Here is a 17,460-nt window from a genome sequence, read left to right on the forward strand (position 1 = left end):
AAATATAGCTACAAATGAGGCATCGTAATGCAATATGTACATGTAGCTAGCCTAAATAGCATGTTAGCAGCGATTAGCTTACAGTCATGCAGTGACCAAATATGTCTGATTAGCACACTCCACACATGTCAATAACATCAACAAAACTCAACTTTGTGCATTCATGCGCAACGCTATAAGTTTGGTGGACAAAATGAGACAGAAAAAGAAGAGGCATAAAACACGTCTTAGAAAGCCGGAGAAAGTTATACATATAAACAAACTAGGGTGAGTTCAAGGACCGCCATAATGAGTAGGACAAAACGGTGCTCACCAAATACTCGAATCAGTGAAGCATGTTTAATATAAACAGTGTGCTTTATAGCAATTAGGGAGGTTTGTGTCATGTTTGTCCTCCTACAGAAACCAAATTAAAACAAAAAATGTTTTTTTTTCCCCTCATTTCCATTTTTCATATATTTTTGAAAAAGCTCCAGGGAGCCACTAGGGCGGCTTTAAAGAGCCGCATGCGGCTCCAGAGCCGCGGGTTGCCGACCCCTGATATAAACAATACTAAAGTGATTAGATTGATATTTTTTGTTTTTCTTGTTCTTGATATTACAAATACATTTTTGTTGGTTTTGGTTATTGTTATTGAGGGAAAAACCCAAATACCGTATTTCCTTGAATTGCCGCAGGGCATATAGTATGCGCCTGACTTGAATTACTGCCGGGTCAAACTCGCTTTGCTAAATAATTAGCGCATGCTTAGTATCACCGCCTGGTCCAACTCGTGATGTCACGAGTGACACTTCCCCTGTCATCATTTTCAAAATGGAGGAGGCTGATTTCAATACCGGTAATTTGAAAACGCATAAAGGGAAGAAGATTAAGAGCTATTCAGTAGGATTTAAGGTCCAAGCTTACATCACACTCACATTTTTACTGCAAACCTTTGGTAAGTGCCGGAGTGAGAGGAGGTTTTAAAATAATTAGCGCATGCTTACTTTTACCGCATGCTTTTGGTAAGTGTAGGAGTGAAAAGAGGTTTTAAACTAATTAGCGCCCCGGTGGCAATTCAAGGAAATACGGTAATTCAAATAGAAGCTAGTAATAGTTTTTAATTTTTTTAAGATATTTTGCACTAGCGATTTTATTTTGTTAAAAAAAATGTATTTAGCATTCAATACTACAAATTGAATAGATCATTTGATTTATAACTATAAATGCAATTTAATAAAATAAGCTTTATAAAAATGTGTTATCGTTTTTACTTTAGTTACTTGCTACTTTATAAAGCATTTTAATTGTATAATCTATTGTCAAAGATTTGGAATCTGACGCCAGAAATGTTGACTGGGACACCCCCAATAGTAAGAAACACTGCATGACAGATTTGCATTTTTGCTACAGTACATAGCAAATAGTTGTGAAATTTGTAATTTTGGTAAATACGTATACCGTATTTCCTTGAATAGCCGCCGGGGCGCTAATTAATTTAAAACCTCTTCTCATTCTTGCGCTTATTCAAGGCATGCGGTAAAAGTAAGCAGGCGCTAATATTTTTAAAACCTCTTCTCACCCCTGCACTTACCAATGGCATAAAAAAAATGAGTGCGATAAAAAAAAAATAATAAAAAAGCCTTCTGCGGCCGTGGTCCGGGATCACTGGTCTACAACATGTCATCGCGCCCACCTTTACACCATGCTATCTGCGTGCCGGTAGGATGCATGCATTTCACTACTTCTCATACGAGATTGCAATGTATACTCGGTCAACAGCCATACCGTTTACACTGATGGTTGTGATATAAACAACTTTACAACTCTTACTAATATGCGCCACACTCTGTTAACCCTAACCAAATAAAAATAACAAACACATTTCTGGAGAACATTGGCTCTGTAACACATTATAAACGGCTATATTATACAGGCGCCCCCAACCCCGCCCACCTCAAATGACGCACGGAGAAGGGGGGGTTGGTGCTAGCGGGTGTATAATATAGCCAAGAGTCATGGATGCATTGGAATTCTGGGTAATTCTTATGTTGCGTTCATAATGTGTTACAGAGCCAATTTTCTCCAGAAATGTGTTTGTTATTCTTGTTTGGTTAGGGTTCACAGAGTCTGGCGCATATTAGTAAGAGTGTTAAAATTGTTTTATATCACAACCATTAGTGTGATCTGTATGGCTGTGGAAGAAGACCCTTGGTTTACACAAAGTAAAAGTAAAAAAGCTCCTCTGCCATTTTGAAAATGATGGCAGGGAAAGCATCACTCATGACGCCATGGATTTGATCCGGTGGCAAAAGTAAGCATGCGCTAATACATTTGGGGGGTGAGTATTACCCGGCAGTAATTCAAAGCAGGTGCATATTACATACCCAGCGGCGGTATGTAGCTCGGTTGGTAGAGTGGCCGTGCCAGCAACTTGAGGGTTGAAGGTTCGATTCCCGCTTCCGCCATCCTAGTCGATGCCGTTGTGTCCTTGGGCAAGGCACTTTACCCACCTGCTCCCAGTGCCACCCACACTGGTTTAAATGTAACTTAGATACTGGGTTTCACTATGTAAAGTGCTTCGAGTCACTAGAGAAAAGCGCTATATAAATATAATTCACTTCACTTCACTTCACTATTCAAGGAAGTACAGTATATCTTATGGGTCCAGGACACAACCACTTACCGAAGCCATTAAAGGCCTGATTTACTAAGATCCAAATACCACGTGGTAAAAAGCATGTGCAGTCTATAAAATAGTACTAATATTAGTAGGCGCGTTGTGTGAAATATACTAAAACTGCATGTGTAATTGTAAAGCGGCGCAGACCACCTTATTTAAATGAGGATGTTGCGTGTACTTTACTGGGTTCATAACGCTCATACATGCGATCATTTACTGCACATTCATGTTATCATGCTCCTACTTGTGGCGTGATGCTGTTTTAAAGCATGCAGGAGACATGAACCACTTTTTATGGGCATTTTTAGAAGCAGTCCTGCATGCCCTCCACAATGACGCCACTTTTATTATTTTTTTTACTGCTGAAGGTCCGCTCATTTGTGAGACGCTACACATAACTGAGTGTAACTGAAGTTGTTTTTTCATATAAAAATATTTTAATAATATACTGTTGTGGAAGACTCTCGCTTCCGGGTTCTTCGGACCACCAATCACCGACTTGCCAGGCTCTTCCAGGTTGACAATAATGTTTTATTTTTCAATAAATTGTCTTTAGTGTGCTTTTCAGCAATCGTTTGCTACAAACTAATCACATGAATGGTTTTTCTCCAGTGTGTAGTCTTTTTCGTTCTCACTTTTACTCATGCTCCACCACCAACTCCACTCCCCTCCCCGGTCGCTGCCTTTTCACAGAGCGACAACCAGTCCCAGGTGGGCCATCTGTCGCTGATCTCACAGCCGGTCCTGGCACACTCTGATTAGCTGCAGGTCCGCAGGCCACGACCTCCCCCCACCTACAACTGTATATTAGACTTTTACGGTATATATTAGTATTGTAGTATTGTACTGCGATACTAATGAATCATATTCGGTATTATACCGCCTCTAAAAAGTACCGGTCCCCCAGCTCCCCCATCGTCAAGTCGTGTCATTGCTGGTTTACGAGCAGATAACCATGTTCGGTAGCGCACAATCACGGCATACTTACAAACAGACACAGTGTGTAGACAGAAAAAGGAGAACGGACGCATTTTGGTCTAAAAACTAAAGATAAAAGGTGAAGTTATAACACTGAAATGCCCACCGGAAGAGGTGCTTTAAGACATGGCTAACTAGCTAGCTGCTAAAGTCCAGCCCCAGTCGGCAATGTTTTAGCTACGTCTAAACCACTAATCCTCGCCTCCATTGTGACAAATAAAGTAAGATTTTTACAAGTATCATCCCTGCAGGACAAGGAATAGCTAAACATGTTTCACTACCAACGTAGCTCACTGGAACACAATGTAAACAAACGCCATGTAATGATACCAAGTACAGGAGTGAATCTAGTCGAGACTACTATGATTACGTCAATATTTTTCACAACATCTTCTTTCATTAAAAAATAAATATTGTTATGTTTATAAACTCAGGAAATATTTCCATGAAACATGAGGATTTTGAATTTCACAAGTGTATGATCCTGTAACTACTTGGTATCGGATTGATACTCAAATTTGTGGTATCATTTAAAACTAATATAAAGCATCCAAACATGAGAAGAATAAAAGATTATTAGATTTTAACAGAGGTGTTGAAAGAACATGTTAAAAGAGAAAGTAAGTACATATTAACAGTAAATTAACAAGTAGATTAATAATTCATTTTCTACCAAAATGCTATCATTTTGACAAAAAGAACAGAATGGAAAATGACCCAATATGTTGCTGCATGTGTTAGCAGACTAAATGAGGAGCCTTTGTTTGCTTACTTACTAATAAAAAACAAGTTGTCTCGTATGTTCACTATTTTATTTAAGGACAAACTTGCAATAAGAAACACACATTAAGATTTTTTGTCAAAATAAAGCCAATAGTGCAATTGTTTGTGGTCCTCTTTATTTAGAAAAGTATCCAAAGTACCGAAAAGTATCAAAATAATTTTGGTACCAGTACCAAAATATTGGTATCGGGACAACACTAATATATTTTATATGGGAAAAAACCAAACATCATTAAAAGATACTAAAGGACACCCAAACACATCAATGGAATTTATTTTATTCAGCCCCGTAAGTCCTTTAGCCGCTATAAAATTATGTTTCTGAATAGACAATATGTCTAATAATTTTTTATTTCTGACCGTCCAAAATGTTGACATACACAAGTAGGGTGGAGGATTTTCAGCTGTTAATCGTCTGTCTCTGCAGTGCGAGCACTGATCCTGCAGCCGTGTGTGGAACTGTCAGTCTGCACGTCCTTTGGACTCCGGCTGAATGAAATGCAAAATGGTGCTGGCAAAATGGTGATGATTGCGTGTGCTAAATAATTACTTTAGCATTTTCTACTCCCCGAAATGTGGGCGTTTTGACGATCAGCATACACTCTGCATGGTAATGAAGACCGAGACGTAAAAATGGATCGCACACCTTATTCTGCTTGCTCCACTTCTCCACTTTGCACATGTTTAATAGTGTTATAAAGTAGCAAGCCACATAAGCTATGTAGCTTAATTATATTTCCCAGTAGCTTGACGGTAGCTTCATTAGTTTTTTAACAAGTTGCGATTCTTGTAGCTTAGCTATTTTCAGACCCATGTAGCGAGGTAGCGTACATTAAAGCTACAAGCTGCCACAAAGAGAGAACTGGACCGCAAATCCAAGAGGAAGTGGTTAAAAATACGGAAAAAATCCATGATGACTGGTTGGTTTACTATGATGAGTTGGTTAACGGACTGGCCAATCAGAGGCAAGATAGGGCGGGTCATCACACCAGGAAGGAGAATCACAACAGACACGCTGATGCGACGTGACAACGTAAATAGAAAGAATATTCAAGCAAACTATTAAAAATAAAAAAAAGCCTAGCTGAAAATGGCAGAGGGATTCTCTCCCTCTGATTTTTCTTTTAATGATGAAGACGACGTCCACGAAACCCACATTGCATCTCCGTTTGGATAAAACAACGGCCATTCATTTTAGTTGTTTACTTTGTAAGCCCAATTCAAAACTGCTCTCGACATCTCAGACATCTAAGATGAGTTGAGTTCATGGAATGTTTTACTGCACATAATTTCAACTGTTCCCAAACAAACACAAGTTATTGTTTTTTATGTCAAGCTATAGATAGATACTGTTTTATTTACTGTAGACAGAGGAAATTAATAACATTATAGTGTTGGGCCAAAGAAAAGGTAAACTAAAATAAATACATACGTTTACGGACCCCCAAAGGTAGTTGTAGGGTGTCCCCTGCTAATTGATATAATTAATAGAAAAGGACCCTCTTTGGGTCCATTTTATAAGTAGCTTGCCCATCATTATTAATAGATTAGCTTTACGTGTGCTATGCAGTTTTCACATGTTTTAGTACAAGTAAACCTTTAGTTGTGGGGTCCCCAAACTTTTTGACTCGGGGGCCGCATTGGTTTGAAAAATTTTGGCCGAGGGCCGGGCTGTGTGTGTGTGTGTGTGTGTGTGTGTGTGTGTGTGTGTGTGTGTGTGTGTGCGTGGGTGTGTGTGTGTGTGTGTGTGTGTGTGTGTGTGTGTGTGTGTGTGTGTGTGTGTGTGTGTGCGTGTGTGTGTGTGTGTGTGTATATGAAAATATATATATATATAAATATACAAACCCCGTTTCCATATGAGTTGGGAAATTGTGTTAGATGTAAATATAAGCGGAATACAATGATTTGCAAATCATTTTCAACCCATATTCAATTAAATGCACTACAAAGACAAGATATTTGATGTTCAAACTCATAAACTTTTTTTTTTTGTAAATAATAATTAACTTAGAATTTCATGGCTGCAACACGTCCCAAAGTAGTTGGGAAAGGGCACTGTGTTACATCACCTTTTCTTTTTACAACACTCAATAAACATTTGAGAACTGAGGAAATTAATTGTTGAAGCTTTGAAAGTGGAATTCTTTACCATTCTTGCTTAATGTACAGCTTAAGTTGTTCAACATTTCGGGGTCTTGTTGTCGTATTTTACTCTTCATAATGCGCCACACCTTTTCGATGAGAGACATGTCTGGACTGCAGGCAGGCCAGGAAAGTACCCAAACTCTTTTACTATAAAGCCACGCTGTTGTAACACGTGACTTGGCATTGTCTTGCTGAAATAAGCGCCCATGATAACGTTGCTTGGATGACAACATATGTTGCTCCAAAACCTGTATGGACCATTCAGCATTGATTGGTGCCTTCACAGATGTGTAAGTTACCCATGCCTTGGGCAATAATACACCCCCATACCATCACAGATGCAGGCTTTTGAACTCGTCAGACCACAGAACACTTTTCCACTTTGCATCAGTCCATCTTAGATGAGATCAGGCCCAGCGAAGCCGGCGGCGTTCCTTTGTGTTGTTGATAAATGGCTTTTGCTTTGCATAGTAGAGTTTTAACTTGCACTTACAGATATAGCGACCAACTGTAGTTATTGACAGTGGTTTTATGAAGTGTTCCTGAGCCCATTTGGTGATATCCTTTACACACTGATGTCGGTTTTTGATGCAGTACCGCTTGAGGTATCAAAGGTCCGTAATATCATCGCTTACGTGCAGTGATTTCTCCAGATTCTCTGAACCTTTTGATGATTTTACGGACCGTAGATGGTAAAATCCCTAAATTCCTTGCAACAGCTTGTTGAGAAATGTTGTTCTAAAACTGTTCGAGAATTTTCTTACAAATTAGTGACCCTCGCCCTAGCCTTGTTTGTGAATTACTTAGCATTTCATGGAAGCTGTTTTTATACCCAATCATGGACCCCACCTGTTCCCAATTAGCCCGCACACCTGTGGGATGTTCCAAATAAGTGTTTGATGAGCATTCCTCAACTTTATCAGTATTTATTGCCACCTTTCTCAACTTCTTTGTCACGTGTTGCTGGCATCAAATTCTAAAATTAATGATTATTTGCACACAAAAAAAAGTTTTTCAGTTTTAACATCGAATATGTTGTCTTTGTAGCATATTCAACTGAATATGGGTTAAAAATGATTTGCAAATCATTGTATTCCGTTTATATTTACATCTAACACAATTTCCCAACTCATATGGAAACGGGGTTTGTATAGATCAGGGGTCACCAACCTTTTTGAAACCAAGAGCTACTTCTTGGGTACTGATTAATGCGAAGGGCTACCAGTTTGATACAAACTTAAATAAATTGCCAGAAATAGCCAATTTGCTCAATTTACATTTAATATATATATATATATATATATATATATATATATATATATATATATATATATATATATATATATCTCCAAAAGGGTATTTCTGTCTGTCATTCCGTCGTGCATTTTTGTTCCTTTATGGAAGGTTTTTTTGTTGAGAATAAATGATGAAAAAAAACTTAATTGAACGGTTTAAATGAGGAAAAAACACAAAAATAAAAAATAAATTTAAACATGGTTTATCGTCAATTTCGACTCTTTAAATTTCAAAATCCAACCGAAAAAAATGAGGAGAAAAACTAGCTAATTCAAATCTTTTTGAAAAAATTGAAAAAATTATTTATGGAACATAATTAGTAATTTTTCCTGATTAAGATTGATATTAGAATTTTAATGACATGTTTTCATCCATCCATCCATTTTCTACCGCTTATTCCCTTGTGGGGTCGCGGGGGGCGCTGGCGCCTATCTCAGCTACAATCGGGCGGAAGGCGGGGTACACCCTGGACAAGTCGCCACCTGTTTTAAATAGGTTAAAATCCAATCTGCACTTTGTTAGAATATATAACGAATTGGACCAAGTTATATTTCTAACAAAGACAAATCATTATTTCTTTTAGATTTTCCAGAACAAAAATTTTAAAAGAAATTCAAAAGACTTTGAAATAAGATTTAAATTAGATTCTACGGATTTTCTAGATTTGCCAGAATATTTTTTTTGAATTTCAATCATATTAAGTTTGAAGAAATATTTCACAAATATTCTTCGTCGAAAAAACAGAAGCTAAAATTAAGAATGAAATTAAAATGTATTTATTATTCTTTACAATAAAACAAATAAATTTACTTGAACATTGATTAAAATTGTCAGGAAAGCAGAGGAAGGAATTGAAAAGTTAAAAAGGTGTATGTGTTTAAAAATCCTAAAATCATTTTTAAGGTTGTATTTTTTTCTCTAAAATTGATATTCTGAAACTTATAAGAAGCAAAGTAAAAAAAAAATAAATGAATGTATTTTAACAAGTGAAGACCAAGTCTTTAAATTATTTTCTTGGATTATACAATTCTATTTGAGTTTTGTCTCTCTTAGAATTAAAAATTTCGACCAAAGCGAGACCAACTTGCTAGTAAATAAATAAAATTTAAAATATAGAGGCAGCTCACTGGTAAGTGCTGCTATTTGAGCTATTTTTAGAACAGGCCAGCGGGCTACTCATCTGGTCCTTACGGGCTACCTGGTGCCTGCGGGCACCGCGTAAGTGACCCCTGGTATAGATATAAATTCCTCACATACTAATTGACTAAAGGAGTGCGCACCTGCCGCATGCTTGCTCGACACTGCATCACGTTATCGATGGGAAAATGCGTTTTTAGACAATACAATATGCCTGAGCGGCTAGGAGACCCCGAGTGTAACAAGCTGTAGAAAATAAATAAGAAAGGAAAAATAAAACATTTGAAATTTGAAACTTCCCGCTGGCCGGACTTTGGACGCTATAGCGGATCGTAGTTTGGGGACCACTGATCTAAATTTTACCGCTGCTGGCTTTTGTTTTTCTATACGTTTATCGTCATAGTTTCAGAATATGTTTTTTTTTCTGTTTTGGGCCAAAGTAACGCAAAGAAAACAATCTGAAGTTGTCTTTTTTTTTTTGTTCTAATGCCATGATTTTAATAGTCCAGCCCTCATGTGCACAGATGTATCCCTCCATGTGGCCCATGAGCTCAAATGAGTTGGACACCCCTGATGTACGGTATTACAGTATCTGTAACTGCTGCAGCCAAAAAAAAGGGTACCATAAAATAGAAAGTAGATCCAGCAGAAAATAGACATTATAATAAAAAGAGATGTAGCTGACATAGAAGCGGGTCGAACAAATAAATAAAAAAACTTAAAAGACTTCTCGCAGGCCGCGTTCGTTTGGGGACCCCTGCTTTAGGATATCAAGCCATAATCCATCCATCCATCCATTTTCTACCGCTTATTCCCTTTCGGGGTCGCGGGGGGCGCTGGCGCCTATTTCAGCTACAATCGGGCGGAAGGCGGGGTACACCCTGGACAAGTCGCTACCTCATCGCAGGGCCAACACAGATAGACAAGATTGACACTCACATTCACACACTAGGGCCAATTTTGGTGTTGCCAATCAACCTATCCCCAGGTGCATGTCTTTGGAAGTGGGAGGAAGCCGGAGTACCCGGAGGGAACCCACGCATTCACGGGGAGAACATGCAAACTCCACACAGAAAGATCCTCCGCCTGGATTTGAACCCAGGACTGCAGGACCTTCGTATTGTGAGACAGATGCACTAACCCCTCTCCCACCGTGAAGCCCATCAAGCCATAAGTACTGTTTTATTTCTAGAATAAGCCACGGGCTGAAATAAAACATAAATTGAATTATTTTTAGTCAGAATGATTGGTATATCTTAATAAGCGTTCTTGTGATCTAACAATTATTGTGAAGTGAAGTGAAGTGAATTATATTTATATAGCGCTTTTTCTCAAGTGACTCAAAGCGCTTTCACATAGTGACACCCAATATCTAAGTTCCATTTAAACCAGTGTGGTTGGCACTGGGAGCAGGTGGGTAAAGTGTCTTGCCCAAGGACACAACGGCAGTGACTAGGATGGCACAAGCGGGAATCGAACCTGCAACACTCTACCAACCAAGCAATGCAACCTGGTCCAGTCAGTATACATTTCTCTTCTCATTCATTCACCTCTCCCGTGGTAGCTTCCAAGTAATGTGGACATGAGATGAAAACAATCTCATAAAGACCCAAGGTGCAAAACCATAAATCATTTCTAAAAACGGTGTGTAAAAATACATCTGAGCCATATTTCTTGCTTTTCCATTCATAAATGACAAGCAGTATGAATTTGTTTTCATGAAGGGGAAGCAATTTTCTTCATGGGGTGTAAATGATTATCCTTGAATATTTGCATAATTTTTGCCATACGATGCTAACTGTGAGCACCTTTTATGTGTGTGTATATTTCAACAGCTCCTTCTGTGGTTCCCATAATGCACCAAGTGAGCTCAACAAGACGCAGTTTCTCGCTGTCATGGCCGCCGCCTGAACATCCTAATGGAATAATCCTTGACTATGAGATACGATACTATGATCAGGTACAGTTGGATGATTAATGTGTGTTTGTGAGTGCTTTTTTCTTTGTAGAATTCACTGCCTGTAATCTATCCGAGTCAATACAACAGGCAAATCAATAAGAGCTGCATCTATTATTTAGAATGTTGGCGCAGCGGTTTTACAAACCCTTTTTCCATATGAGTTGGGAAATTCTGTTAGGTGTAAATATAAACAGAATACATTGATCTGCAATTCCTTTTCAACCCATATTTAGTTGAATATGTTACAAAGACAACATATTCGATGTTAAAACTGATAAACATTTATTTTTTTTGCAAATAATCATTAACTTTGGAACTCGATGCCAGCAACACGTGACAAAGAAGTTGGGAAAGGTGGCAATAAATACTGATAAAGTTGAGGAATGCTCATCAAACACTTATTTGGAACCTCCCACAGGTGTGCAGGCTAATTGGGAACAGGCGGGTGCCATGATTGGGTATAAAAGCAGCTTCCATGAAATGCTAAGTAATTCACAAACAAAGATGGGGTGAGGGTCACCACTTTGTAAGCAAATTGTCGAACAGTTTTAGAACAACATTTCTCAACAAACTATTGCAAGGACTTTAGGGATTTTACCATCTACAGTCCGTAAAATCATCAAAAAGTTGAGAGAATCTGGAGAAATCACTGCACGTAAGCGATGATTTTACAGACTTTTGATCCCTCAGGCGGTACTGCATCAACAACCGACATCAGTGTCTAAAGGATATCACCACATGGGCTCAGGAACACTTCATAAAACCACTGTCAGTAACTACAGTTGGTCGCTACATCTGTAAGTGCAAGTTAAAACTCGACTATGCAAAGCCAAACCCATTTATCAACCATATCCTGAAACGCCGCCCACTCTGCTGGGCCCAAGCTCATCTAAGACGGACTGATGCAAAGTGGAATGGTGTTTTGTGGTCTGACGAGTCCACATTTCAAATTATATTTGGAATCAGAGGACGTGGTGTCCTCCAGAACAAAGAGGAAAATAACCATTTGGTTTGTTGTAGGCGCAAAGATCAAAAGCCAGCATCTGTGATGGTATGGGGGTGTATTACTGCCCAAGGCATGGGTAACTTACACATCTGTGAAGGCATCATTAACGCTGAAAGGTCTATACAGGTTTTGGAGCAACATATGTTGTCATCCAAGCAACGTTATCATGGACGCTCCTGCTTATTTCAGAAAGACAAGTGTTACAACAGTGTGGCTTCGTAAAAAAAGAGTCCTGGTACTTTCCTGGACCGCCTGCAGTCCAGACCTGACTCCCATGGAAAATGTGTGGCGCATTATGAAGCGTAAAATATGTCAGCGGAGACCCCAGACTGTTGAACGACTGAAGCTCTACATAAAACAAGAATGGGGAATAATTCCACTTTCAAAGCTTCAACAATTAGTTTCCTCAGTTCCCAAAGGTTTATTGAGTGTTTTTAAAAGAAAAGGTGATGTAACACAGTGGTGAACATGCCCTTTCCCAACTACTTTGGCACGTCTTGCAGTCATGAAATTCTAAGTTAATTATTATTTGCAAAAAAAATAAACTTTATGAATTTGAACATCAAATATCTTGTCTATGTAGTGCATTCAATTGAATATGGGTTGAAAAGGATTTGCAAATCATTGGACGGCATAGCTCGGTTGGTAGAGTGGCCGTGCCAGCAACTTGAGGGTTGCAGGTTCGATTCCCGCTTCCGCCATCCTAGTCACTGCCGTTGTGTCCTTGGGCAAGACACTTTACCCACCTGCTCCCAGTGCCACCCACACTGGTTTAAATGTCACTTAGATATTGGGTTTCACTATGTAAAGCGCTTTGAGTCACTAGAGAAAAGCGCTATATAAATATAATTCACTTCACTTCACTATATTTACATCCAACACAATTTACCAACTCATATGGAAACAGGGTTTGTAGCTCATATTAACTCACTTTAACTCACTGAAGTAAATAACAATTTGATCATTATGCAATACAGATTTTAAGATTTTACTATAGACACTGAAACATATGTGTCTTTTGCAGTGACGTGCGGTGAAGTTTATAGCTGGTGAGGCACTGACGTAATCAGAATCAGATTTACAAATATACAGTATGCGCTCCGCCCAGATTATTTGCCATTTGATTGGCTGCAGTTTACGGGTTATGTTTCATTTCTGCATTCTTTACACATAAAAACTGTCGCCCACAAAATGTGCATTTCATTAAAAACGAAACAAAAATACTCTTATCGCCATCTTACCTTATAAATGAAATCTGTGCGCCGGTCCTTCTGGATAAAAATATTTGTCACTTTCTGGTAAAAGTCCTCCTTCCCTTCTTTCAGTTTTAAAAGTCTTATAAGAGTTCAACATAGTTGCCGCGATTAGCAGAGCTCCTACTCTCATCATTTCCACAAAATGCGAGCTGCTGTTTGGCGAGGAAGCAGATCGCATTGATGACATCTTTTAAAATCTCTCGGTTCTCTTTTACCTTAGCATTGTGGACACTGATGTTGAGTCGCCGCTGTTCATCCAAAGCCAAGTCTATTCTCGTCATACCAAACGTTTTTAGCGCAATCTAGCTTTGAATATGAGCGGCCGACCGCTCATGTTTGGTGAGGCTTCTTTGCAAATTTTTTAGGTCACAAAATCCCATTTGAGTCCACACAGTTCTACAGGTTGAAAAAAGAAGGCAAGGAAAGCAGAAAAGGCGGTTTTTTGCAGAAAATCCACAAAGCCAGTCTTTTCACATATGACACTCCTTTTGGAAAGAGCGAGTAACTTTCCGTCCTGCTGATTGAAACAAACCATTCAGCTCCGGCGTTGGTCTTCCTTTAATAATTATCTCCTGTTTCGCTTGAAACTGTTTAAGTGCGGAAATGTAGTCATCCATGTTGAAATGTGGGGGTGCACGAGACGGAAAAAATAAGTCGCTGCGGCACTTAGCCGCTGAGGCCACCGTATGTCTGGGATCATGAGCACCCAGCCCCTATCTTGAGGCACGAGAACTGTTTGCCTCACCTCAGGCTTTTTTCTCTGCCGTTTTGATGGCTCAACCAAGACACAAAACATGTTACTCGCAGTGGCACTTGACTCGCTTACGCCACCGTATGTCTCTGATCATGAGTGCCCCTCTCGTGAGACACGAGAACTGTTTTCCTCACCTCAGACTTTTTTCTTTGCCGTTTTGAACGCTTAGAAACACATCAAACAAGAACGCGCTCTGACCGCACGGCAGACAGAGAAGTTTCCGAGGGATTGCCAACATTTAGCGGTTTTAAAGAAAAAAAAATTAAAATTTGTGAAGGTAAATGAAAATTAAAAACTAACAATTACGATTATTTTACCATTATATATTTTATCTCTTTGCATGATCACAAGTGAGGCACTGCCTCCCCTGCCTGGACGTCACTGGTCTTTTGTGTGATTCCATCCAACCGTCTCCTTGTGGAAATCTAACCAGAGTCCTAAAAATCAATAGAGCAATTTTAAATTTGTGGTATCAAAATGTGGAACTTTCCATAAATTAGGATTATTAAAGTGTTTATGACCTTCTAAAGATATATATATATATATATATATATATATATATATATATATATATATATATATATATATATATATATATATATATATATATATATATATATATATATCCATCCATCCATTTTCTATAGCCTTCAAAAAATTAAATAACATACAGTCGTGGTCATAAGTCTGCATACACTTGTAAAGGACATAATGTCATGGCTGTCTTGAGTTTCCAATAGTTTCTACAACTCTTATTGTTTTGTCATAAAGTGATTGGAGCACATACTTGCTGGTCACCAAAAATATTCACGAAGTTTGGTTCTGAATTTATTATGGGTCTACTGAAAATGTGACCAAATCTGCTTGGTCAAAAGTATACATACGGCAATGTTTATATTTGGTTTCATGTCCCTTGGCAAGTTTCACTGCAATAAGGCGCTTTTGGTAGCCATCCACAAGCTTCTGGTTTAATTTTTGACCACTCCTTTTGACTAAATTGGTTCAGTTCAGCTAAATGTGTTGGTTTTCTGACATGGACTTGTTTCTTCAGCATTGTCCACACATTTAAGTCAGGACTTTGGGAAGGCCATTCTAAAACCTTCATTAGAGCTTATTTAGCTATTCTTTTAACACTTCTAACGTGTGTTTGGGGTCATTGTCCTGTTGGAACACCCAACTGCGCCTAAGACCCAACCTCCGGGCTGATGATTTTAGGTTGTCCTGAAGAATTTGGAGGTAATCCTCCTTTTTCATTGTCCCATTTACTCTCTGTAAAGCACCAGTTCCATTGGCAGCAAAACAAGCCAAGAGCATAATACTACGACCACCATGTTTAAAGGTAGAATAGGTTTTCCTGGCATTAAAAGCCTCACCTTTTCTCCTCCAAACATATTGCTGGGTATTGTGGCCAAGCAGCTCAGTTTTTGTTTCAACTGATCACAGAACTTTCTTGCAGAAGGTCTTATATTTGTCCATGTGATGTCAGATGAAACAAAAACGTACACATATACTCACCCAATATAGCAGCTTTGAGTGTATTCACTGTAGAACACAGTACTCACTGGTGGTCCCGCAGAATCCTCCAAGTGTCAAAGCTGAGGCTGTCTGCGGCCACTACAACACGACCATGACGTGAAAATACATTGTCAAATCCTGGGTAATTCCTCTAAGTTAGAACTGGGTTTCCATAATTTGGAACCACGGGCATGTGTTGTTCTGCAAAAAAATCTGTCAACTTTAAATTTGCGGCTACGATCATTAGCTGGGTTGTTAGCATTCTGTTGTTTTTTTTAGTATTGCAGGTCTGTGTTGTCATTCATGGAGAGCTGCATTATTGATGTTGAAGATGAAATTAATCCTTGAATCAATGGAGTTAATATTCACTTCGGGTTAGCCAGACAGTCAAAGATAGCTAATACCGGTCTTGTTAGCATGAACTTTGTGCCGAGTCGCATCGAGTCTTAACACGCCCTTCTGCTTTTTGGTGACACTCTTGTTAAAGTCTCACCAATGTGGAGATGTGCTATTGCTGAGGCAGCCATTGAAGATGAAGTGCATCAAAAAGTTGTTCTGCCAAAAGTTGCTCGACTTGAATGTCACGATTATTTCGAACATGCATACGATACAATGTAATGCATCACACATTTCCAGTTGTTTTATTACAGCCCGTCCGAAAAGGAGTAGGAAGAAGCAGAGCTTATTTAATCCTACCCCTTTTCATACCATAGCAGTTTTATCCAATTTCCTTGTTCTCTGTAACATAAAAGAGAATTTTGAGTCTTCAGAATACCTCTCACTAGAACCCACACAATCACAATATGGTGTTTTGAAGTATGATTTGTTATATTTAGACATAACCATTAATAATTACACACAAATTGCTGACATTAGTGGTTCATTGAAAAAACAAAAGATTGTTGATCAGTTTTAGTATAGAAAGCTGCTACTCACAGAAAGCATGTGATAATTATATCACTAAAAGCATACACCTGCCTACATATTTGTTGGATCGATCACCCCTGATGTTTATATGGCTGTCATTTGTTTGTTGTTTGTTCCATTATCAGTTCCTAATAAGAAGGATTGACGGTAAAACGCCTCAACATGTTTTATCAATCACTCAATCAATTAATGTTTATTTATATAGGCCTAAATCACAAATGTCTCAAAGGACTGTACAAACCACTACGACTACGACATCCTCGGAAGAACCCACATAAGGGCAAGGAAAACTCACACCCAGTGGGCAAGGAGAACTCACACCCAGTAGGACGCCAGTGACCCAAATGACTATGAGAACCTTGGAGAGGACCTCATATGTGGGCAACCCCCACCCCTCTAGGGGACCGAAAACAATGGATGTCGAGTGGCTCTAACATGATACTGTGAAAGTTCAATCCATAGTGGCTCCAACACAGCCGCGAGAATTCAGTTCAAAGCGGATCCAAGACAGCAGCGAGAGTCCCGTCCACAGGAAACCATCCCAAGCAGAGTCGGATCAGCAGCATAGAGATGTCCCCAACCGATACACAGGCAAGCGGTCCATCCTGGGTCCCGACGAGCGGTCCATGCTGGGTCCCGACTCTGGGCTTTAGGAATCACTAATAAGCCGGACTCCTTTGAACGCAGATTTCTTGCCAGGACATATGGTACAATGCAATCGGCAAGATAGGATGGAGCTAGATCGTGTAGTATTTTATACGTAAGTAGTAAAACCTTAAAGTCACATCTTAAGTGCACAGGAAGCCAGTTCAGGTGGGCCAGTATAGGCGATATTCATCGATGTTTTCTACTAAATCCTTTCAGCAAAAATATGGCAAAATCGCGAAATGATCAAGTATGACACATAGAATGGACCTGCTATCCCCGTTTAAATAAGAACATCTCATTTCAGTAGGCCTTCAAGAAGCCACCTATTACAAGACTTCTAGTTGGTGTCCCAGCCATTTGATGCTGCACATCGCCACCTAGAGAAAGCATAGA

General features: G+C 39.1%; 1 protein-coding gene across 1 annotated transcript in view; it reads left to right on the plus strand.

Moving 5' to 3' along the window:
- Positions 1 to 17,460, plus strand: part of LOC133540745 (ephrin type-B receptor 1-like) — a 301,052-nt gene that overhangs the window by 200,163 nt on the left and 83,429 nt on the right. Inside the window, exon 9 of the mRNA XM_061883635.1 lies at positions 10,837 to 10,961. Within this exon, the coding sequence (XP_061739619.1) occupies positions 10,837 to 10,961 (125 nt within the window). The remainder of the gene's footprint in view (positions 1 to 10,836; positions 10,962 to 17,460) is intronic.

This window comes from Nerophis ophidion, linkage group LG22 (assembly GCF_033978795.1).
Source record: "Nerophis ophidion isolate RoL-2023_Sa linkage group LG22, RoL_Noph_v1.0, whole genome shotgun sequence".
NCBI lineage: Eukaryota > Metazoa > Chordata > Actinopteri > Syngnathiformes > Syngnathidae > Nerophis > Nerophis ophidion.